Here is a 23881-nt window from a genome sequence, read left to right as displayed (position 1 = left end):
GTGTGCTTTAATAACCTAAAGGTGAGCATTAAGAGATAATTAAGAGTTAATTAAGAGTTAATTAATCTTACATTCCATATGGCGTGAACTTTGCGTCAGTTCGCAGGTCTTTTCTTTGCTAATATTCTGTGCTTTTATTTTAATATTAACTAAAAAAAACTTTTCACCCCGAATCCTAAACATCTAACTGAATATCTAACATCTAAAACCCTCTGAATTCATTCCTAAACCTTAAATCTTTAAATCCATGACACATAAAACATAAACGCTCTAAACATTCAATCTTTAAACTCCAAATCCGAGCATTAGCTCAACGCTAAAATCCAAATCCTTTCATTAACACTAATCCCAAACCCTAAAATCACTCAACCCCAAACCTGAAACCCCCGAATACTCAAACGAATAAACACTTAAATTCTATAAACCTAACCCAGAAAGCTCTAATCCTGGAGTTAACACTAAAACTTCAACCGTTAAATATCCTTAAAATCCCCTAAATCCTAACTCAAAAATCCCAAATTATCACTAATCCCTAAATCCTAATCTGTTAACCCTGATCTCTGAAGTTAAACCCTAAACCTTAATCCTGAGCTTTAATCTTCAACCTTAATCTTTCTCATTCTAACCCTAAAACTGTTCAAAGAAATTAATTCTAAAGTTTAAACGAATTCTTTCCCAAACCTTAAACCCGAAATCTTTAACTAACTGTGCGTTCAAGTACGAGTCGGGAAGTTCGGAATTACGAGTTGGGAAGTTCGAAATTCCGATGTCAGCTGCAGTCACTTTGTCCAGAGCAGGATGGCCGTGTATTAATTAACTCAAAAAAAAAAACAGCAAGGTTTTTTAACTCTACTTCTAGATAATGAAGAATAAAGAACACACATCAGGTGTGTTTTTGCTTTTTTATGTTTTTAATCTATTTATGAAGCCACTGTAAACTCGATCGTTAGTATTATATCGGAATTATACAACGCTGTCGTATTTTGTGCAGGAAATTAGCTTGTTTTATTGTAAATAAATAATCCTGATAAAGACGAGTCACTGCTAAAGACGTTCAATTTCAGCTAATTTACCGTCAGCTACAGACGCTGATTCCACTGATACCACCATGTTCTCTATCTATCTATCTCTCCCCCTCTATCTATCTATCTATCTATCTGTCTGTGTGTCTATCTATCTATCTATCTATCTATCTATCTATCTGTCTGTCTGTGTGTCTATCTATCTATCTGTCTATCTATCTATCTGTCTGTCTGTGTCTATCTATCTATCTATCTCTGCCCCTCTATCTATCTATCTATCTATCTATCTATCTATTTATCTGTCTGTCTGTGTGTCTATCTATCTATCTATCTATCTATCTATCTATCTATCTATCTATATGTCTGTCTGTCTGTCTGCCTGTCTCTTCCCCTCTATCTATCTATCTATCTATCTATCTATCTATCTATCTATCTATCTGTCTGTCTGTGTGTCTATCTATCTATCTATCTCTGCCCCTCTATCTATCTATCTATCTATCTATCTATCTATCTATCTATTTATCTGTCTGTCTGTGTGTCTATCTATCTATCTATCTATCTATCTATCTATCTATATGTCTGTCTGTCTGTCTGTCTGCCTGTCTATCTGTCTCTTCCCCTCTATCTATCTATCTATCTATCTATCTATCTATCTATCTATATCTATCTAGCAGACACAGTAACATCACTTTTATTATATATTGCATTTTACTGTAACTATTTATTAAAGTAATGGTGGGAGTCATTTCATTTACATAAGCGGTGTGTGTGTGCGTCTGTGTGTGTGCGTCTGTGTGTGTGTGTGTGCGTCTGTGTGTGTGCGTCTGTGTGTGTGTGTGTGTGTGCGTCTGTGTGCATCTGTGTGTGTGTGTGTGTGTGTCTGTGTCTCTGTGTGTGTGTGTGCGTGCGTGCGTCTGTGTGTGTGCGTCTGTGTGTGTGTGCGTCTGTGTGTGTGCGTGTGTGTGTCTGTGTCTGTGTGTGTGTGCTTCTGTGTGTGTGTCTGTGTCTGTGTGTGTGCGTCTGTGTGTGTGCGTCTGTGTGTGTGCGTCTGCGTGTGTGTGTGTGCGTCTGTGTGTGTGCATCTGTGTGTGTGTGTGTGTGTCTGTGTCTCTGTGTGTGTGCGTGTGTGTGTGTGCGTCTGTGTGTGTGCGTCTGTGTGTGTGCGTGTGCGTGTGTGTGTCTGTGTCTGTGTGTGTGTGCTTCTGTGTGTGTGTCTGTGTCTGTGTGTGTGTGTGCGTCTGTGTGTGTGCGTCTGTGTGTGTGCGTCTGTGTGTGTGTGTGTGTGTGTGCGTCTGTGTGTGTGCATCTGTGTGTGTGTGTGTGTGTCTGTGTCTCTGTGTGTGTGCGTGTGTGTGTGCGTCTGTGTGTGTGCGTCTGTGTGTGTGCGTGTGTGTGTGTGTGTCTGTGTCTGTGTGTGTGTGCGTCTGTGTGTGTGTGTCTGTGTGTGTGTGTGCGTCTGTGTGTGTGCGTCTGTGTGTGTGTGTGTGTGTGTGTGTGCGTCTGTGTGTGTGTGTGCGTCTGTGTGTGTGCGTCTGTGTGTGTGTGTGTGTGTGTGTGAGATTACATTACATTATTACGATATACATTCAATCTCAACTAATTTACCGTTTACTGATTCCATAATGTTCTCCCACTGCTACAGTCACTACCTCGGAAACTCGGAGCTCAGAGAACATCCCGAGTTTCCCACACGACTTCATTGTGGTGTTTATGCGCATTCAACTCGTAAATATCATAAAAATCTGTCCACATCTCTGACATCCTAACCCTAAACCCTGAACAAACACTTCCATTCTAGGCCCTAAACACTAATCTATAAACCTGACTCTTAATCTCTAATCCTGGAATTAACACTCGAACCTGAACTGTGAAATGTTACATAAATCTCTCAATCCTAGACAAATAAATCCTGAATTAATGCTCGCCCTGTTAAGCCTGTTAAAACTCATGAACTTTAATCCTACAACTTTAATCCAGAACTGTCAAACTTCTAAATATTTAAATACAGTACTGTGCAAAAGTCTTGGCACCCAATCTTTGTTATAGATGTTTATTTTCTGACTTCTACATTATTGATTCAGTACAAAAACATTTTAGATTCCAAACATTAGTTTTCCAGCACAGAATGAAACGTTACAGAAAAATGTTTGTATGTCAGTAAAGAAAGCAGCAGATTCCATAAGAGACACTTTTCAGATAAAAACATAATGAAGGCTGCTGGGTTTCGCTGCAGAAATAAGAAGCGAGTCGACAGTCAAAGTCTCCAGAAGAACTGTGGCTGCTTCTGCAAGATGCTCAGTAACACTTCCAGCTCATTTCCTTATAAAACTGCACACACTGCACCTCAGATACTGCTTTATTTATTTAAAGTGAAGGATCGTCACATTAAATACTGACTTTATTTCATTTATTACTGTTTACTGCTCTTTATAGGATTTTTTAATGTAGAAACATTTAATTTCATTATTTCTGAAGGCGTCTTTACTCTACAGCATTTCTTTACACAGTACTGTATATATAGCTACATGTACATAAAAAACTGTAAACCCTAAAGTTTAATCCTAAAATCTTTATTCTTAAATCCTTAGATTATTCCCAGGCCAGTCACAATTATTATTATTATTATTATTATTATTATTAGGCTCTGGGTTTGGATTGTATTTGGATAAAAGCCTGAATGAGTAAATGTAAATATAATGTAAAATAATCTCCCATGATCCTTTGCACAGGAAATATTTGCATGATGTTTTGTGATGGTTTTTGTTTTCATGTTTTGATTTCCATATAAACGCCGGGTTTAATTTGTAAACGTTCAGCTTTTTTTTCCTTTTTTTTTTATGTTTAATGATTTTAAGGTTAAACGTGTTAACGTTGGATTTTATTTCCCAGCTGAAGGCGATGAACACGTCTCAGATGAACACGTCTCAGATGAACACGTCTCAGATGAACGCGAGCCAGGCGGAGATGGGCGTGGCCACGGTGTCGATCGTGATCGCATCGCAGGTTTTGAACCTCTGCTTGGGTCTTCCTCTTCAGTGCTACGCCATGCATCTGCTTCTGTCCAAACCGGGCGGAGGAGGAGGAGGAGGTGTGGACGTGAACGTGATCTTCGCCGTGAACCTGACCTTCGTGGAGATGCTGTACTGCCTGGTGGGTCCTCTGTACTGCCCGTGTATCATCAGCTTGAGGCTGTGCGTCGGCGCTTTGCTGGGTTTGTGGCTCGGCACCTGCATGGCCGGACGCTACCTGTTCCAGTGCTGGCTGTGTTTGGAGCAGTACTTGGCCGTCATCCATCCCATGATCTTCTTAAAGTTCAAACCCATGCGATACCGAGTCGGGTTCGCGTCCTTGGCGTGGTTCTTCACGCTGGGAATCGGAACCGCCTCCAGCTGCATGTTCCCCGCGGTTCCTTACGATGCTTTCGGGGCTGTCTACTTCATCGTCTTCTTTCTCGACTCTTTCTGCTGCCTCTCGGTCCTCAAAGCTCTGCTGCGTCCCGGCCCCAGCGACAGGGACGACGGGGAGATGAACGCCGCCAAAAAGAGGGCCTTCAAAATCATCTCCATGAACCTCACCACATTTTTGGTTCAGGTTCTCCCGATAGTCATCTCATTCGGCCTCCTCAGCACTCTACCCCCGGAGAGCTTTCACCTGGGCGTGGCCATCGCTATGACCATCAACATCGCTGGAGGCTTCGTCCATCCCATTTACGTTCTTCACAAATATGGAAAACTGCCGTGGATGAAGGACACGTAGCCGCAGAACACCATGCATCAAATTTCTAATGGTTCTTAATGAGGTTTAATATGTTTCTGATGGTCTGTAATGGTAGTTTAATGGATTATGTTCTCCCTAATGGTTCCTAATGGGATTTAATGGGCTTCTAATGGTCTGTAATGGTAGTTTAATGGATTATGTTCTCCCTAATGGTTCCTAATGGATTTAATGTGCTTCTAATGGTCTGTAATGGTAGTTTAATGGATTATGTTCTCCCTAATGGTTCCTAATGTGGTTTAACATGTTTATAATGGTCTGTAATGGTAGTTTAATGGATTATTTTCTCCCTAATGGTTCCTAATGGATTTAATGTGTTTCTGATGGTCTCTAATGGTAGTTTAATGGATTATTTTCTCCCTAATGGTTCCTAATGGATTTAATGTGTTTCTGATGGTCTCTAATGGTAGTTTAATGGATTATTTTCTCACTAATGGTTCCTAATGGGGTTTAATGGGCTTCTAATGGTCTGTAATGGTAGTTTAGTGGATTATGTTCTCCCTAATGGTTCCTAATGGATTTAATGGGCTTCTAATGATCTGTAATGGTAGTTTAACGGATTATGTTCTCCCTAATGGTTCCTAATGGGGTTTAACATGTTTCTGATGGTCTGTAATGGTAGTTTAATGGATTCTGTTCTCCCTAATGGTTCCTAATGGATTTAATGTGTTTCTGATGGTCTCTAATGGTAGTTTAATGGATTATTTTCTCCCTAATGGTTCCTAATGGGATTTAATGGGCTTCTAATGGTCTGTAATGGTAGTTTAGTGGATTATGTTCTCCCTAATGGTTCCTAATGGGGTTTAACATGTTTCTGATGGTCTGTAATGGTAGTTTAATGGATTATGTTCTCCCTAATGGTTCCTAATGGATTTAATGTGTTTCTAATGGTCTGTAATGGTAGTTTAACGGATTATGTTCTCCCTAATGGTTCCTAATGGGGTTTAACATGTTTCTGATGGTCTGTAATGGTAGTTTAATGGATTATGTTCTCCTTAATGGTTCCTAATGGGGTTTAATGGGCTTCTGATGGTCTGTAATGGTAGTTTAATGGATTATGTTCTCCCTAATGGTTCCTAATGGATTTAATGTGTTTCTGATGGTCTGTAATGGTAGTTTAACGGATTACGTTCTCCCTAATGGTTCCTAATGGGGTTTAACGGGCTTCTGATGGTCTGTAATGGTAGTTTAATGGATTATGTTCTCCCTAATGGTTCCTAATGGGGTTTAACATGTTTCGAATGGTCTGTAATGGTAGTTTAACGGATTATGTTCTCCCTAATGGATGTCTATCTATCTATCTATCTATCAGACACAGTAACATCACTTTTATTATATACTGCATTTTACTGTAACTATTTATTAAAGTAATGAATTCATTAAGCGCTGATGATGGGAGTCATTTCATTTACATAAGCGGTGTGTGTGTGTGTGTGTGTGTGATTTGTTTATGGTGGTGAAATGAGCGGATCAGTGTGACAGCAGCAGCAGCCACAGTTTCACACACACACACACACACACACACACACACTCTGCTGCAGAACTAAACTTCACCTCTGCTTTTATTTTGAAAGCGTGTTCACATACAGGAAGTGACAGGAAGTTGAAGCTTTGCACCGGAAGTAAGGAGGTGTGTGTGTGTGTGTGTGTGTGTGTGTGTGTGTGTGTGTGTGTGTGTGTGTGTGTGTGTGTGTGTGTGTGTGTGTGTGTGTGTGTGTGTGTGTGTGTGTGTGTGTTTTTCTCTCCCTGCATCTCTTATGGGAACCACGAAGGCAGAAGGACGAAAAAGGTAAACAACAGCGTGCAATGTTCTCACTGCTCTGTGATTATAAACGACTCAGTTGTAAATTCATGTTGTTTCACTTGTTATTTTTTCACTTTCACCGCCATGTTTGAGCGTTTTTTTGTCTTTTGTTTTACTGTTTTGCTCAATCAGTGTGCGGTCTTGCGCTATTAACAATTACAGTAAGAGTTTCTGCATAATTAAAACAACACATTAGCATTTTTACATGTTCACAAAATAGGTTTAAATTGGATTATTTTAAAAAAAAGTGAAATATCGTTCTTATATGGAGTAGTGCTGACGCTAGTTACGGATGTAACGGTGGTTCTGTGAGTCACCGCTAGGGGCGCTGTTACACACACACAGGGATATTCTGTAGTGCGCATGCGCGACCACGCTGAGACCTTCAGCAAAGTCATGAAGTGACAGTGATGTAGTGTTTGCAGGGATGGGTCACCAAGTCCTGGTGTCCTGGGCAGGAACCTACGCAGGAACCCAACACAGGACCCGGTGCCAGGAGCGCTGACCGCCACACCTGGACCCCAAAAACACACACGCACAAAAATTATTATATATTTATTACAATTATTTTCTTTTCTCCTTGCAAACTTGTCCACCAAACATCAACGTCCAGCTCTTGAGTCTTCTTCAGTGTATTTTTAATCCATTTTAAATCCGATCTATTCTGGAAAATGAGGTTTCTCCATCTTATCTTTTCGTTCTAACTTTTCTTTTCATCCACACACAGTTTGAGTTTACGATAATCCAAGTTTTCTTTATTAATCTGTTTACTTCCTCTAAAAACACAACAATGTCCGAGTCCCTGAGTAACATCTCACACAGCTTAGTGGTGTGATCATTTTCTAAATCATTCACCGCCTTGTCACCGCGATTGTGTGTTTATTTGTTTGTTTATTGTCAAATAAACAGAAAATATGAATCAGGAACAATACATCGGTTGTTCCAGTGAAGTAAATATAGATGCGTATTTATTTAAATTTATACAGCAACCAAATAAAAAAAAAAGTCTTTATAATCAGGGACAAATAAAATAAAGTGTATCATGATGTGTGTGTTAAAATATCGTGATTTCAGTATAATATCGTTACATTTCGAAGCAGCGTGAACATGTGAAACTGTAGGAACGTGTGAAGCGGTGTGAACATGTGAAGCGGCATGAATGTGTGAAGAGGGGTGAACGTGTGAAGAGGGGGTGAACGTGTGAAGCGGCGTGAACGTGTGAAGAGGGGTGAACGTGTGAAGCGGGGTGAACGTGTGAAGAAGGGGTGAACGTGTGAAGCTGTGTGAAACTGTATATACGCTGAGCGGTGAGTGAACGTGTGGAGCGGGGTGAACGTGTGAAACTGTGAACGTGTGAAGAGGGGTAAACGTGTGAAACTGTGTGAACGTGTGAAACTGTGTATATACGCGGAGCGGTGAGTGAACATTTGAAACGGCCTGAACGTGTGAAACTGTGAACGTGTGGAGCGGTGTGAACGTGTGAAACTGTGAACGTGTGAAACGGTGTATATACGCCGAGCGGTGAGTGAACGTGTGAAACGCTGTATATACGCCGAGAGGTGAGTGAACGTGTGAAACGGTGTATATACGCTGAGAGGTGAGTGAACGTGTGAAACGGTGTATATACGCTGAGCGGTGAGTGAACGTGTGAAACGGTGTATATACGCTGAGCGGTGAGTGAACGTGTGAAATGCTGTATATACGCTGAGCGGTGAGTGAACGTGTGAAACGGTGTATATACGCCGAGCGGTGAGTGAACGTGTGAAACGGTGTATATACGCCGAGCGGTGAGTGAACGTGTGAAATGCTGTATATACGCCGAGCGGTGAGTGAACGTGTGAAGCGGTGTATATACGCCGAGCGGTGAGTGAACGTGTGAAACGGTGTATATACGCCGAGCGGTGAGTGAACGTGTGAAACGGTGTATATACGCCGAGCGGTGAGTGAACGTGTGAAACGCTGTATATACGCCGAGCGGTGAGTGAACGTGTGAAACGGTGTATATACGCCGAGCGGTGAGTGAACGTGTGAAACGGTGTATATACGCCGAGCGGTGAGTGAACGTGCGAAACGGTGTATATACGCCGAGCGGTGAGTGAACGTGCGAAACGGTGTATATACGCCGTGCGGTGAGTGAACGTGTGAAACGGTGTATATACGCCGAGCGGTGGGTGAACGTGCGAAGCGGTGTATATACGCCGAGTGGTGGGTGAACGTGCGAAACGGTGTATATACGCCGAGCGGTGGGTGAACGTGCGAAACGGTGTATATACGCCGAGCGGTGAGTGAACGTGTGAAACGGTGTATATACGCCGAGCGGTGAGTGAACGTGTGAAACGGTGTATATACGCCGAGCGGTGAGTGAACGTGTGAAACGGTGTATATACGCCGAGCGGTGGGTGAACGTGTGAAACGGTGTATATACGCCGAGCGGTGAGTGAACATGTGAAACGGTGTATATACGCCGAGCGGTGGGTGAACGTGTGAAACGGTGTATATACGCCGAGCGGTGAGTGAACGTGTGAAACGGTGTATATACGCCGAGCGGTGAGTGAACGTGTGAAACTGTGTGTAACGCTGTATATACGCCGAGCGGTGGGTGAACGTGTGAAACTGTGTGTAACGCTGTATATACGCCGAGCGGTGGGTGAACGTGTGAAACGGTGTATATACGCCGAGCGGTGAGTGAACGTGTGAAACGGTGTATATACGCCGAGCGGTGAGTGAACGTGTGAAACGCTGTATATACGCCGAGCGGTGAGTGAACGTGTGAAACTGTGTGAAACGATGTATATACGCTGAGCGGTGAGTGAACGTGTGAAACGGTGTATATACGCCGAGCGGTGAGTGAACGTGTGAAATGCTGTATATACGCCGAGCGGTGAGTGAACGTGTGAAACGCTGTATATACGCCGAGCGGTGAGTGAACGTGTGAAACGGTGTATATACGCCGAGCGGTGAGTGAATGTGTGGAGCAGGGTGAACGTGTGAAACTGTGAACGTGTGAAGAGGGGTGAACGTGTGAAACGGTGTATATACGCCGAGCGGTGAGTGAACGTGTGAAACGGTGTATATACGCCGAGCGGTGGGTGACCGTGTGAAACGGTGTATATACGCCGAGCGGTGGGTGAACGTGTGAAACGGTGTATATACGCCGAGCGGTGAGTGAACGTGTGAAACGGTGTATATACGCCGAGCGGTGAGTGAACGTGTGAAATGCTGTATATACGCCGAGCGGTGGGTGAACGTGTGAAACGGTGTATATACGCCGAGCGGTGGGTGAACGTGTGAAACGGTGTATATACGCCGAGCGGTGAGTGAACGTGTGAAGCGGTGTATATACGCCGAGCGGTGAGTGAACGTGTGAAACGCTGTATATACGCCGAGCGGTGAGTGAACGTGTGAAACGGTGTATATACGCCGAGCGGTGAGCGAACGTGTGAAACGGTGTATATACGCCGAGCGGTGAGCGAACGTGTGAAACGCTGTATATACGCCGAGCGGTGAGTGAACGTGTGAAACGGTGTATATACGCCGAGCGGTGAGTGAACGTGTGAAACGCTGTATATACGCCGAGCGGTGAGTGAACGTGTGAAACGCTGTATATACGCCGAGCGGTGAGTGAACGTGTGAAACGCTGTATATACGCCGAGCGGTGAGTGAACGTGTGAAACGCTGTATATACGCCGAGCGGTGAGTGAACGTGTGAAACGCTGTATATACGCCGTGCGGTGAGTGAACGTGTGAAACGCTGTATATACGCCGAGCGGTGAGTGAACGTGTGAAACGCTGTATATACGCCGAGCGGTGGGTGAACGTGTGAAACGGTGTATATACGCCGAGCGGTGAGTGAACGTGTGAAACGCTGTATATACGCCGAGCGGTGAGTGAACGTGTGAAACGCTGTATATACGCCGAGCGGTGAGTGAACGTGTGAAACGCTGTATATACGCCGTGCGGTGAGTGAACGTGTGTAACGGTGTATATACGCCGAGCGGTGAGTGAACGTGTGAAACGGTGTATATACGCCGAGCGGTGAGTGAACGTGTGAAACGGTGTATATACGCCGAGCGGTGAGTGAACGTGTGAAACGGTGTATATACGCCGAGCGGTGAGTGAACGTGTGAAACGGTGTATATACGCCGAGCGGTGAGTGAACGTGTGAAACGGTGTATATACGCCGAGCGGTGAGTGAACGTGTGAAACGCTGTATATACGCCGTGCGGTGAGTGAACGTGTGAAACGGTGTATATACGCCGAGCGGTGAGTGAACGTGTGAAACGGTGTATATACGCCGAGCGGTGAGTGAACGTGTGAAACGGTGTATATACGCCGAGCGGTGAGTGAACGTGTGAAACGGTGTATATACGCCGAGCGGTGAGTGAACGTGTTAATAATGAATGAGTTATTAATGTGTTATGAATGATGTTATAGATAATGGAGTTTCACGGCGCTGTGGAGGTGAACACTCAGTGGAAGCCTCCGCTAGACTACAGCACCAACACCAACAACACCAACACCACCGCAACCAAGTCTGTCACTCAGCAGGTAACACACACACACACACACGCGCACTCACACACACTAACACACACACACTGCACACGCTGTAACACACTCACTCTCTAACACACATACACTCTAACATACATAGGCTATACACGCTGTAACAGACGCACTCTAACACACACTCTCAAATACACTCAAACTCTAACACACACTACACATGCTTTAACACACACACGCTCTCAAACACACTCGCACACAATCAGTAACACACACTCTAACACGCACGCACATTCTCAAATACACTTTCCCTCTAACACACACACTCTAACACCCACTAACTAACACACACACTCTCAAACACACACACACACTCACTAACACACATTGAATAACACACACTCTCGAATACACTCACACTCTAACGTGCACTAACTAACACACACGCACACACTCAAATACACACACGGTAACACACACTCACTAACACACACACTCTCAAACACACACACACCCTTACCCACACTAAATAACAAACACTCTCAAATACACACACACTCTAACACCTCTCGAATACACTAACACAAACACTCTGATACACTCTCAGATACACTCTCAAACACACACACACCCTAACACACATTGAATAACACACACACTCTCGAATACACTCACACTAACGCGCACTAACTAACTCAAATACACACACGGTAACACACACTCTCAAATACACACACTCTCAAACACGCTCTCAAACACACACACTCTAACACACACGCTCTCAAATACACTAACACACACTCACCAACGCATTCACTCATTAACACACTCTGAAACTTGAAATCTCTTTAATATTTGAAAACACTCAGAAAAGTACTCAAACACACAAAACACACACACACACACACACACACCCCTCTCCAACACTCTAATTTCTCTCAGACCGGTGAGTGTGAGGAGTGAAAGTGAGGAGTGAGAGTGAGGAGTGAGAGTGAGGAGTGAGAGTGAGTAGAGAAAGTGAGGAGTGAGAGTGAGGAGAGAGAGTGAGGAGTGAAAGTGAGGAGTGAGAGTGAGGAGTGAGAGTGAGGAGTGAGAGTGAGGAGTGAGAGTGAGGAGTGAAAGTGAGGAGTGAGAGTGAGTAGAGAAAGTGAGGAGTGAGAGTGAGGAGAGAGAGTGAGGAGTGAAAGTGAGAGTGAGGAGTGAAAGTGAGAGTGAGGAGAGAAAGTGAGGCGTGAGAGTGAGAGTGAGGAGTGAGAGAGGAGTGAAAGTGAGGAGAGAGAGTGAGGAGTGAGAGTGAGGAGTGAAAGTGAGGAGTGAGGAGTGAAAGTGAGGAGAGAGAGTGAGGAGAGAGAGTGAGAGTGAGGAGTGAGAGTGAGGAGTGAGAGTGAGGAGAGAGAGTGAGGAGTGAGAGTGAGGAGTGAGAGTGAGTAGAGAAAGTGAGGAGTGAGAGTGAGGAGAGAGAGTGAGGAGTGAAAGTGAGGAGTGAAAGTGAGGAGTGAGAGTGAGGAGTGAGAGTGAGGAGAGAAAGTGAGAGTGAGGAGTGAGAGTGAGGAGAGAGAGTGAGGAGTGAGAGTGAGGAGAGAAAGTGAGAGTGAGGAGTGAGAGTGAGGAGAGAGAGTGAGGAGTGAGAGTGAGAGTGAAAGTGAGGAGAGAAAGTGAGGAGTGAGAGTGAGGAGAGAGAGTGAGGAGTGAGAGTGAGAGTGAGGAGTGAAAGTGAGGAGAGAGAGTGAGGAGAGAGAGTGAGGAGAGAGAGTGAGAGTGAGGAGTGAGAGTGAGGAGTGAGAGTGAGGAGTGAGAGTGAGGAGAGAGAGTGAGGAGTGAGAGTGAGGAGTGAGAGTGAGTAGAGAAAGTGAGGAGTGAGAGTGAGGAGAGAGAGTGAGGAGTGAAAGTGAGGAGTGAGAGTGAGGAGAGAGAGTGAGGAGTGAGAGTGAGGAGAGAGAGTGAGGAGTGAGAGTGAGGAGTGAGAGTGAGAGTGAGGAGTGAGAGTGAGGAGTGAAAGTGAGGAGTGAGAGTGAGTAGAGAAAGTGAGGAGTGAGAGTGAGGAGAGAGAGTGAGAGTGAGGAGAGAAAGTGAGGCGTGAGAGTGAGGAGTGAGAGTGAGGAGAGAGAGTGAGGAGTGAGAGAGAGGAGAGAAAGTGAGGAGAGAAAGTGAGGAGTGAAAGTGAGAGTGAGGAGAGAGAGTGAGGAGTGAGAGAGAGGAGTGAGAGTGAGAGTGAGGAGTGAGAGAGAGGAGAGAAAGTGAGGAGTGAGAGTGAGAGTGAGGAGTGAGAGTGAGAGTGAGGAGAGAAAGTGAGAGTGAGGAGTGAGAGTGAGGAGAGAAAGTGAGAGTGAGGAGTGAGAGTGAGGAGAGAGAGTGAGGAGTGAGAGTGAGGAGTGAGAGTGAGAGTGAGGAGTGAAAGTGAGGAGAGAAAGTGAGGAGTGAGAGTGAGGAGTGAAAGTGAGGAGTGAGAGTGAGGAGAGAAAGTGAGAGTGAGGAGTGAGAGTGAGGAGAGAGAGAGGAGTGAGAGTGAGAGTGAAAGTGAGGAGTGAGAGTGAGGAGAGAGAGTGAGGAGTGAGAGTGAGGAGTGAAAGTGAGGAGAGAGAGTGAGGAGAGAGAGTGAGAGTGAGGAGTGAGAGTGAGGAGTGAGAGTGAGGAGAGAGAGTGAGGAGTGAGAGTGAGGAGTGAGAGTGAGGAGTGAGAGTGAGGAGTGAGGAGTGAGGAGTGAGGAGTGAGAGTGAGGAGAGAGAGTGAGGAGAGAGAGTGAGGAGAGAGAGTGAGGAGTGAGAGTGAGGAGAGAGAGTGAGGAGTGAGAGTGAGAGTGAGCAGTAAATCGGGGTGTTTTCCTCGGCAGGCGTCAGACAGCAGCTCGCAGGCCGAGGCGACCGACGCAGACGGCTTTCTGCCCTGTCAGTCAAAGCCTTTAGCGGAGAGCGAGGACTTCTCCAGTTCAGAAACAAGCAACCAGCAGGTACGTACACAAACAAACAAACAAACAAACAAACAAACAAACAAATAGCACTTAAAAACAGAAACATTATAGTAGTTTATTAATGATGTATAAAAACTGGACTCCAGGGAGCCACCACATTGAGCTGAATAATAATAATAATAATAATAATAATAATAAAGTAAATAAAGAAATAAGAATTAGTAGTATTATTTTTAATTATTATTGTAATGATTTTATCTATTTATTTATTTATTTATTTAAAAAAATATATATTTTTTCCATTGCTATTATTATGGCATTATTAAATTAATATATTTTATTATATTTTATTGTATTATTTTTTATTAGTTTCTTATTCACTTTTATAACTGTTAATATAGATATTATTACTTTATATATTTTTGTTAATATTATTTTATATTTTATTTTATATTATTATATTGTTAGATGCTTTTTCTTCTTCTTTTTATTATTATTAATATTTTTATTGTTATTAATGATATTATTAATGTTATTACAGTGGTGCTAGTGTCAACGTTTTTTTTGTTATTATTAATTTGTTTTAATTAGCTATAAGCCGTACAGCCTGGTTACGTGAGTTTAATCTAAAGTGTAATAAAAATCATAAATAAACTCGACTTTAGAAGAAACATTTCTTTTTAGTTTGAAATTCAGGAATAAAAAATATAATGGTACAAATTTGCCTGATGTGCTTAATATTTTAATAATTTTTATCGTATTCACAAATTAAATCCGTAATCAGTCGAGAACCCGTGGTTTAAAATCTCACGGAAAAAGAACGGAATAAATAAAAATAATGACTTCTATTCAGACGCTGTTGTGATGTTCATGTGCTTGTTTACTGTTATAGGATTTGAGGAACGCTCAGGGTTCCTATTCCAGATTAAACATTTATTCCTCGGAAGACAGTGATGAAGACGTCTGTGCCTCCAGACTGAGGAAGACTAAGAGTATCGTACGTTTCATGTGTCTTTTATTTTATAGCATTTGCGTATATTACGATATCAGTGAAGTCAGCAGGATGGAGTGTGAAATTTTAAACACAGATTTGATGTAAATAAAGTACAGATTTTTATTTCCAAAATCCGCCACTGATGATTAGCTGATCGATAAGTCGAGCAGCGTCTCCTTTCGTTACATTAATATATAATTAATATTTTTGAGAATAAATCTGAAAGGAATCGGACATGAGTGCTTCCGTACACTAGGGGGCGGTGTTCACCTAAAACACGCAGCCGCTGGAGAAATCGGAACGTTTGTGGTGTTTGTGCTTCCGGGCGGAGGAGAATTAGTTTTTTTTTGGTAGTTGTGATGGGAATTCTGATTCTTTTCAGTGAGTCGGTTCATTTGACTCAGTTCACCAATAAGAGTCGACTCCTTCGGCTCCCAAACGGCTCACTGCTTTTTATTCTAAACCGATCAAAGTTTGCGATATTTTTGAATATTTTCAGTGATTGTTCTTCTTTGCTTAACTTGCTTCTAATTAAAAAAAAAACACGTTATTTTGCGTTCTTTTAATCAAACGTACTTTAATAATTGTTAGCGTAAATGAGCAAGGTGCTCCGAGTGACAGAAACAGTAAAAATTCCTGTAGTACGGCAACAAAGCATCAGACGAGCGTTTATTTTCTACGTAAATACGCTTTTTTTTTAATTCTATGCAAATGAGGTATGACGCTGTAAAGAAGCGACAAATCCAAACGATTCCTCGGATTGATGCGTGTGATTGATGCGATGTTTCTCCAGTTCCCCGCTCACAGCTTTACTTCCTACCTGCAGTTAATTCCCGTTTACTGTTTGACGTAAATATGAGAGTTTCCAGTTTTTTTACGATGTATTATCGCCACCTACTGGGCTGGTGTGTTCGTGTAAGAGTTTTCAAATCGGTTTGTATGTTCATGTGGGCGGAGATATTTTCAAAAACACTGATGGAGCGGTTTTCCCAAATATTTCCGTATCTGTGCGGACGCAGGCTTGAGACAGCATGCTTACTTGAAGGCTCATTATTCCGACAAGTTTAACTTTTAACTTTCCAAACCTGCTAGTTAATCTACAACACAACAAGATCAATACCTCGGAGGAACAGTTTATTAAAAATAGACTTTAACAGACTACAGATTTAGTCTACAAGTTTCTCAAACAATGAATATTTTATGTTTGAATATATTATCACAATGTCGCTGTAAGTGTTGTTATTTTATTTTTTTTTTAAATATCTTTTTAAAACACTGTTATCGACCCGGAAGTCAGTTCTTTGTTTCTCTGACGTAATGATGCTCTAATTCAGCTAAGATTAATCCCGCCTCCTGTGCTCTGATTGGTTAGTAGTTCTTTGATTAAACCAATCAGACAACTGGGAAGCCAGAGTTGTGGCAAATAGAGACGGAATAATATCCATCCATCCAAAAAAAAAAAAAAAATTCACAGTTTTTTCAAAGTATTCAATGGATTATTTACTGATTAAATAATTAATAAGAGTAAAGCATGTTTATAAAATGTTAATTTTGTGTTTTATAAGGTTTCTCAGAGACAGTTAGTGTGTACGTGATTATTTTTTATTTTTCTTTGTTTTTAGTTGGATGAGTTATTTACTGACGAGTCCAACGACTCGGCGTCAGACAGCGGAGAGGATCTTCCTTCGAAACCCGGAGACGAGAGCGACGGGAGCAGCTCGGACATCAGCGAGTGCCCTCAACCGAGCGCGAGCACTCATCGGGGGTCAAAGGTCGACGGCGTGGCTGTAAACAAGACCGAGAAAACCGAGGATGGGAGGAGAGTGTATAATAAAAAACACTACTGCCTGTTTTGCTCGAAACCTTTCAGCAAAATAGCGAGACATTTGGAGGACGTTCACTCGAAGGAAGAGGAAGTCTCGAAAGCGTGCAGTTTCCCAAAAGGTTCCAAACAGAGGAGGATTTATTTGGACGAGCTCCGACTCAGAGGGAATTACATCCACAATATCGCCGTGCTGAAATCGGGGAAAGGCGACTTGATCCCGTATAAACGGCCGCGAGGGGAAATGAAAGCGAGCGACTTCATGCACTGCCCGCACTGTCAGGGCTTGTTCACCAAAAAAGTCCTGTGGAGGCACATGAAGGTGTGTAAACTCAGTCCTAAAGATTACGTTCCCAAACCTGGGAAGAACCGCGCGCTCTCTCTGTGCGCCGCCACGCAGCCGGTACCTCGGAACATCAGTCCGGAGCTGTGGAAGATTTTAAGCGTCATGGTCTCGGATGAAATCACCGAAGCCGTAAAGAACGACAGCTGCGTCATCCAAATGGCGGAACACTGGCTCCGGAAGAGCGGAGAGTCTCCGAACAGTCAGTGCTTCATCCGGCAAAAGCTGCGAGAATTAGGAAAACTGCTGCTCAGCGGCCGGAAGGTGACGTCTCTCAGGAAACTGGAGGATTTTATCGACCCGTACAACTGCATGCAGGCGGTGGAAGCCGTGCGGCACGCGTGCGAATACAACAGCGAGAAAAACACCTACAAAATTCCGTCCCTCGCTAAAAAGCTGGCCATTTGCCTGGCGCAGCTCAGTCGCCTCGTACGGACTAAAGTGGTGATGCCGAAAAACGTGAAGCTGGCACGAAAACTGCAGAACTTCCAAAAAATCCACGAGGAACGCTGGAACGACTTGCTGTGCGCGACAGTGTTTAGGAACTCGGAAGACGAGGAGGTGAAATTTAAACCTCCGACGCTGCTGGCTTTCACAGAAGATGTTCAGAAGCTCCACACGTTCCTGGACAAAGCGCAGGACGAATTCACGGCGCAGTTATCCGCAGAGTCGTCCACGAAACACTGGTCGGATTTAGCGAAGGTCGCTCTGACGCAGATCATCCTGTTCAACCGGAGCCGGGAAGCCGAAGTGGTGAGCATGACACTGGAGACTTTTTTATCCCGAGACAACACCGATCCTGCCACAGACATCGACTGGGCGCTGACCGAGGTCGAGAAGCAACTCTGCCGCCATTTTTACAAAATCGTCATCCGGCGAGACGGAGCGCGTCCCATTCCCATCCTGCTGACTCTGAAAATGCTACGCGCCCTGCAGCTGCTGGTGGAAAAGCGGGAATCCTGCGGCGTGATGAAGGACAACACTTACGTCTTCGCCCGGCCCTCGGCTTCGTCTCATTTCAGGTGCTCGGACTGCGTTCGGGGGTTTGCGTTGATTTGCGGAGCGAAGGATCCTCAAGCGCTGACTTGTTGGAAATTGCGGAAGCGGATGGCGACGTTGTCCACGGTGCTGAATCTCGGAGACCCGGAAATAAACCAGTTAGCGAGCTTTCTCGGACACGAGCTGATCATCCAGGATGAGTTTTACCCGCTGCATGAAAGGACACTACAGCTAGCTAAAGTGCACAAGGTGCTAACGGCAATGGAGCAGGGACGAATGATGGAGTTCATGGGCAAGAACTTCACAGATATCGACGTTCAACCTGATGGTACATTCACTCACTGATTCACTGATTCACTGACTCACTGATTCACTGATTCACTCACTCACTCACTCACTGATTCACTGACTCACTGATTCACTGACTCACTCACTCACTGATTCACTGACTCACTGATTCACTGACTCACTCACTCACTTATTCACTGACTCACTCACTTATTCACTGACTCACTCGCTGATTCACTGAGTCACTCACTCGCTGATTCACTGAGTCACTCACTCACTGATTCACTGACTCACTCACTCACTGATTCACTGACTTACTGTTTCATTGACTCATTTGCTGATTCACTGACTCACTCACTGGTTCATTGACTCATTTGTTGATTCAGTGACTCACTCACTGGTTCATTGACTCATTTGTTGATTCAATGACTCACTCAGTCACTGATTCACTGACTCATTCGCTGATTCACTGACTCACTCACTGGTTCATTGACTCATTTGTTGATTCAGTGACTCACTCACTGGTTCATTGACTCATTTGTTGATTCAATGACTCACTCAGTCACTGATTCACTGACTCATTCGCTGATTTCATGACATACTCACTGGTACACTGACTCATTCACTCACTGACTCACTCAGTCAGTGGTGCACTGACTCACTCACTGATTCACTGACTCACTCACTCACTGATTCACTGACTTACTCACTCACGGATTCACTGACTCATTTGCTGATTCACTGACTCATTCTCTGATTTCATGACATACTCACTGGTACACTGACTCATTCACTCACTGACTCACTCAGTCAATGGTACACTGACTCACTCACTGATTCGCTGACTCACTCACTGATTCACTGACTCATTCGCTGATTTCATGACATACTCGTTGGTACACTGACTCATTCACTCACTGACTCACTGACTCACTCAGTCAGTGGTGCACTGATTCACTGACTCACTCACTCACTGATTCACTGACTTACTCACTCACGGATTCACTGACTCACTCACTGATTCACTGACTCATTCGCTGATTTCATGACATACTCGTTGGTACACTGACTCATTCACTCACTGACTCACTGACTCACTCAGTTAATGGTACACTGACTCACTCACTGATTCATTGACTTACTCACTGATTCACTGACTCATTCGCTGATTTCATGACTCACTCACTGGTACACTGACTCACTCACTCACTCACCCACTGACTCATTGGCTCTCCTTCACTCACTGATTCACTCAGTCACTCAGTGACGTTTAACTCGTTGAATTAACTGACTGATTTATTTTAATTAATCGGGTTAATTGACTGACTCACTCACTGTTATATGTTTACATTAAATATTGAATGTTCACATGTCAGTAAGACATGGAAGAAATAAGTTGAATATAAATAAATAGTAAATAATATGGAATAAGTAAATAAATAAGCCACAGGAAAAGAAAACTTAACAGGCAAAAGTCACCAACTTAAATAAAATTTTTAATTTTCTGTCTCTGTAGAGAAGGTTGATCTGAGCAGCGACAAAGTAAAGAAGAGCTGGGAATGTTCAGGTTCGTACCTCTGATCATTAAAGAATTCACTATTTATCATGTGAATTAATAAAAAAAATAGATCAATTAAAATAAAAAAGTATATAAATATTATTAGTTAACTAATTCATTAATGTAATAAACGTATTTTTTATTTTATATATTAGAGAAAATGTGAACAGAATATTCAAATAGACGTAAATAAATTAATCAATTAATTAATCGATCATTTAATTGATTAATTATTTGAACAATTATTTTTTAAAAATGGGTTTAAATGTCTGATATTATGCCATTAGTGACTCAATCTGACTATTTTTTATATAAATATAAAATAAAAAGTTAATTGTTGTGCACTGACTCACCTGTAAATAATAATCAAACCAATTATGAATTATAATATTATTTGTATTATTCATGATTTCATTTGCATATTTATTACTTTTTTCTCTCTCTCTTCTGTTTATTTTGAACGCAGGCGTGTTTCCAGGCACTTGTCCAGGAAAAAAAGCAACTCAGAAAAAGAGGAAAACGTGGAGCGGGCCTGAAATCCAGGCCGTGGAAAAGCACATGAAGGATTACATCACTTCCTGTCGAGTCCCGGGCAAAGCGGCGTGCGAGAACTGCATAAGCGCCGAACCTTTAACGCTTAAAAAGAGAGACTGGCAGAGCGTCAAGTTCTACATCTACAACCGCATCATGGCGCAGAAGAGAGACGCCAGCCACAAAGTCTGAAGAGTTTCGTTTAATTATTTTTAAATGTTAAAAAAAAAAACAAAAAAATGATGCTAATGCTTTAAAACTGCAGCATTAAATAATGTGCTAACTAACGGCTTAAATCTGTGTTACATTATCACAGGAGTCATTACTTAGAGGACCAGGAAAGTATTTTAGCCGATCGAACAGAAAAAATACCGAAATAAAATCAACAAATCTAAAAAATAAATAAAAAACTGGCCGCAGTTCAGCGAGTGTAGCTACAAGGCTAATCTTTATAATTAACATCACAGCTTCAGTAGTTATTTTGTACGGAAATTTGAACGATGTCGAACATCACTCTACGTTCACGCTAGCGGACGACGAGTCACACGTGTCGCTTGGTGTTTCTTGTCTCTTGTGGGCGTGGCCTGTCCAGCGTTTTTTAGTTCTGATAAGAACTGTCTGTAGCTATGTATCTCTTTTGAAGCTAGCTAGTTAAACCCAAATTAGCTAACTGTACTAGCTACGTATACTCTATGCAGAGACACCAGCGATCTCTGCGACTTCCTTCCACGCTTTATTTATTCTCCTTAACGTTTGAGTTTGTTGCTTCTGGATTTAACAGCGTCATACCTAATTTGCATAGAATTGAGAAAACTTCAGTTGAAATGTTTTTTGTGGTTTTGTGTGGTTTCGCACACGTACGTAGAAAACGAACAATCGCGTGTCGCTTTGTCGCTCGCCGGCGTGAACGCTAGAGTTACTCCATCAGCTCGAGTGGAATTCGTTTCATTGTTTCAACCTCAACCACAAGCACCTTTTACTTCTAATCCTACAGGCTTTAAAAAAAATCACTTCTTCTACTTTTTTTTTTTTTTGTAAACTTACTGACCAATCAGGTAGCAGTTTGGATTTTTTTAAAAATAACGTGCTTCTGAGACGTTACGTGATGTCACGTCGCACAAGCAAATCAAATTCAAAACAACCTCCTCCTTATATTTCATCTGCATTACTGAGAATAAGAAATCGAATCTACACAGTTAGCTAATAATAGCTACATCTGGTAAGAGCGTCGTCATGGTTACAGCGTGAAAGCCGCCAGACGACCTTCAGTGTTGTATCTCTGCTGTAGCGCTATTATTATTATTATTATTATTATTATTAGAACAAGTAAGTCTTATTGGTCCACGGATAAGGAGCTGAAAACAACAACAGTACGTTTTTTAACTGTTTATGCGACTCAACTGTCGGAATAAATTGTGTCTTATGATTTTGTGGATAAAGTGAGTAATAAAACTGTAGTGTGTGACTTCGTTAAGGCGTAAACCTTCACCCTTCACCCTCATGTCAGATTTGTGTCAATAAAACGATATGATTAGCTGTAGCTGTAGCTGTAAACGTTTGGATGTACTGAAGCTTTTTCACACTTTATTATGATATTATCACACCGCATTAAACTCAACACCAGGTTTAAAGCTGGACTGCATGATTTCTGTTTCTCCATCTAACACCACCATGTTACACTTTTTAATAATAAACCCAATGAACACTTCTTCCTGTGTGTGTGTGTGTTGGAAGTTTCTGGATTCTGATTGGTGCAAATCACGGGTTTATATTCATGCCCGTTGTTCTGATACGTTATCGTTTCTATAGTAACAGCTCATTCACTTGTACAGCAGACGCTCCACTGATGATAAACTGATGAGGTGTTTACGTTTATTGAGGTTTCTCAGTAACATGACAAGCTGCGTTTTTTGTCTTGCGAGAAGAAAAAAAAAGAGGCTGTTGAAGGAACGAGTGTTTATAGCTGCTATAACGTAAGTGAGAACAGGAACTAACTTGTTTCACAGAACATTAAATGTAGCTATAATCGGATAAAAGGTATGACGTGTCGTTCGTTAATAAATGAACAGTTGTAATCATTGGTGAGCTGCTGTGGTGTAAGAGGAATAAAACATTCAGGGACGTGTTGTTATAGGAAAATAATCAACTTCAGGGTGCTAGCAGTAACTCCGCTTCATCTCACACACACACACACACACACACACAGAGTGTGTTTTTATAGACTTTATAAAGATACACCCATAAGATTGCCTATTTTCTCTGATTGTTTTTGTACCTGGTTTTGCACTTTAAGGATTTAAAAACATAAATACTCATAAAGAAATATATAAATGTATGTTTATATATAAAGTGAAATAATGGCGCTACGTTGTGTGTCTTTTCAGCATGTTTTTGTTGAAAGTGTATCATATTTGCATGAATAGTGATCAATATACAAGACAATAACAACACACACACACACACACACACACACCTGAGTGTGTGAGGTCTGCTGGTAAAGACGAGAACTGCGCTGCGACATTCGTAAGCATAAAAAACTATTTTATTCTATATTTACTTTAATTTTTATGTTCATGAGTTTCAACTGAAGCTGTACATTTTGCTTATTTATTATTATTTATTGTTTCTTAATATTATATTATATTCTCAGACATGAATATGTGACTTGTGGGAAAGGATTTGTCCTTTTCATCTTTTTCAGAATAATAATATCCTATAAGAATAAACTCTTTAATTGATTAATTGATTTAATTAAACACAGGATAATCCAGATAATGTTATAAGTATGTAGATCATGTTTATAATACTTACACAATCAAACATTTTACAGCTTTTATTTGTAAATAATACTTACACAAGACGCTGTATATATTCATCCTAATCAGGCTTTTCTTATGATAATATACAATATATTTATATCTAGTCTTTATTTGTGATATTATTATGTGAATAGTATTAATAATGAAACATTTGTTAGTTTTTTAATTTGGATTTAATCCTGTATGAATGCTGTATAAATATTTTAATCTCCTGTGCAGGTTTTATTCCTAAAGACAGAATGTTGAGCACAAGCTCCAACACAAACTCCTCCATCCATTCAGAGGAACAGTGGCAGAACTACACCAAGCTCCTCTTCATTATATCCATGCATATGATCAATTATCTCCTGGGTCTTCCTCTAAACTCCTACGTCATCGTGCTGCTTTTAAACAGACGCAGGAGCTTGGATCCGTGTGACGTCTTCACTCTCAACCAGGCTGCTGCTGAGATCTTCTTCATGCTCTTTGCTCCTTTTCACATCTTGGTGAATGTCAGTTCTGAGACGTGGTTTT

General features: G+C 42.2%; 1 protein-coding gene across 2 annotated transcripts; it reads left to right on the top strand.

The window, feature by feature from the left end:
• The first annotated feature begins 6435 nt into the window (after nt 1-6435).
• LOC113523677 (uncharacterized) lies at nt 6436-22257 on the top strand. 2 transcript variants are annotated; one of them, XM_034298111.2, is made up of 7 exons: nt 6436-6585; nt 11035-11148; nt 13937-14053; nt 14907-15011; nt 16631-18500; nt 19977-20027; nt 20485-22257. In XM_034298111.2, exons 2-7 carry the CDS (start codon nt 11038-11040, stop codon nt 20739-20741), a joined length of 2511 nt encoding a protein of 836 aa, XP_034154002.2. In that variant the 5' UTR covers nt 6436-6585; nt 11035-11037; the 3' UTR covers nt 20742-22257. The 2 variants fall into 2 exon arrangements, with proteins under 2 accessions (XP_034154002.2, XP_034154007.2); XM_034298116.2 differs by lacking the exon at nt 19977-20027.
• Nucleotides 22258-23881: the final 1624 nt, after the last annotated feature.

Source organism: Pangasianodon hypophthalmus, chromosome 2 (assembly GCF_027358585.1).
Source record: "Pangasianodon hypophthalmus isolate fPanHyp1 chromosome 2, fPanHyp1.pri, whole genome shotgun sequence".
Taxonomy (NCBI): domain Eukaryota; kingdom Metazoa; phylum Chordata; class Actinopteri; order Siluriformes; family Pangasiidae; genus Pangasianodon; species Pangasianodon hypophthalmus.
The sequence above is the reverse complement of the archived record's forward strand: the minus strand, read 5'-3'. Positions and strand labels throughout refer to the sequence as shown.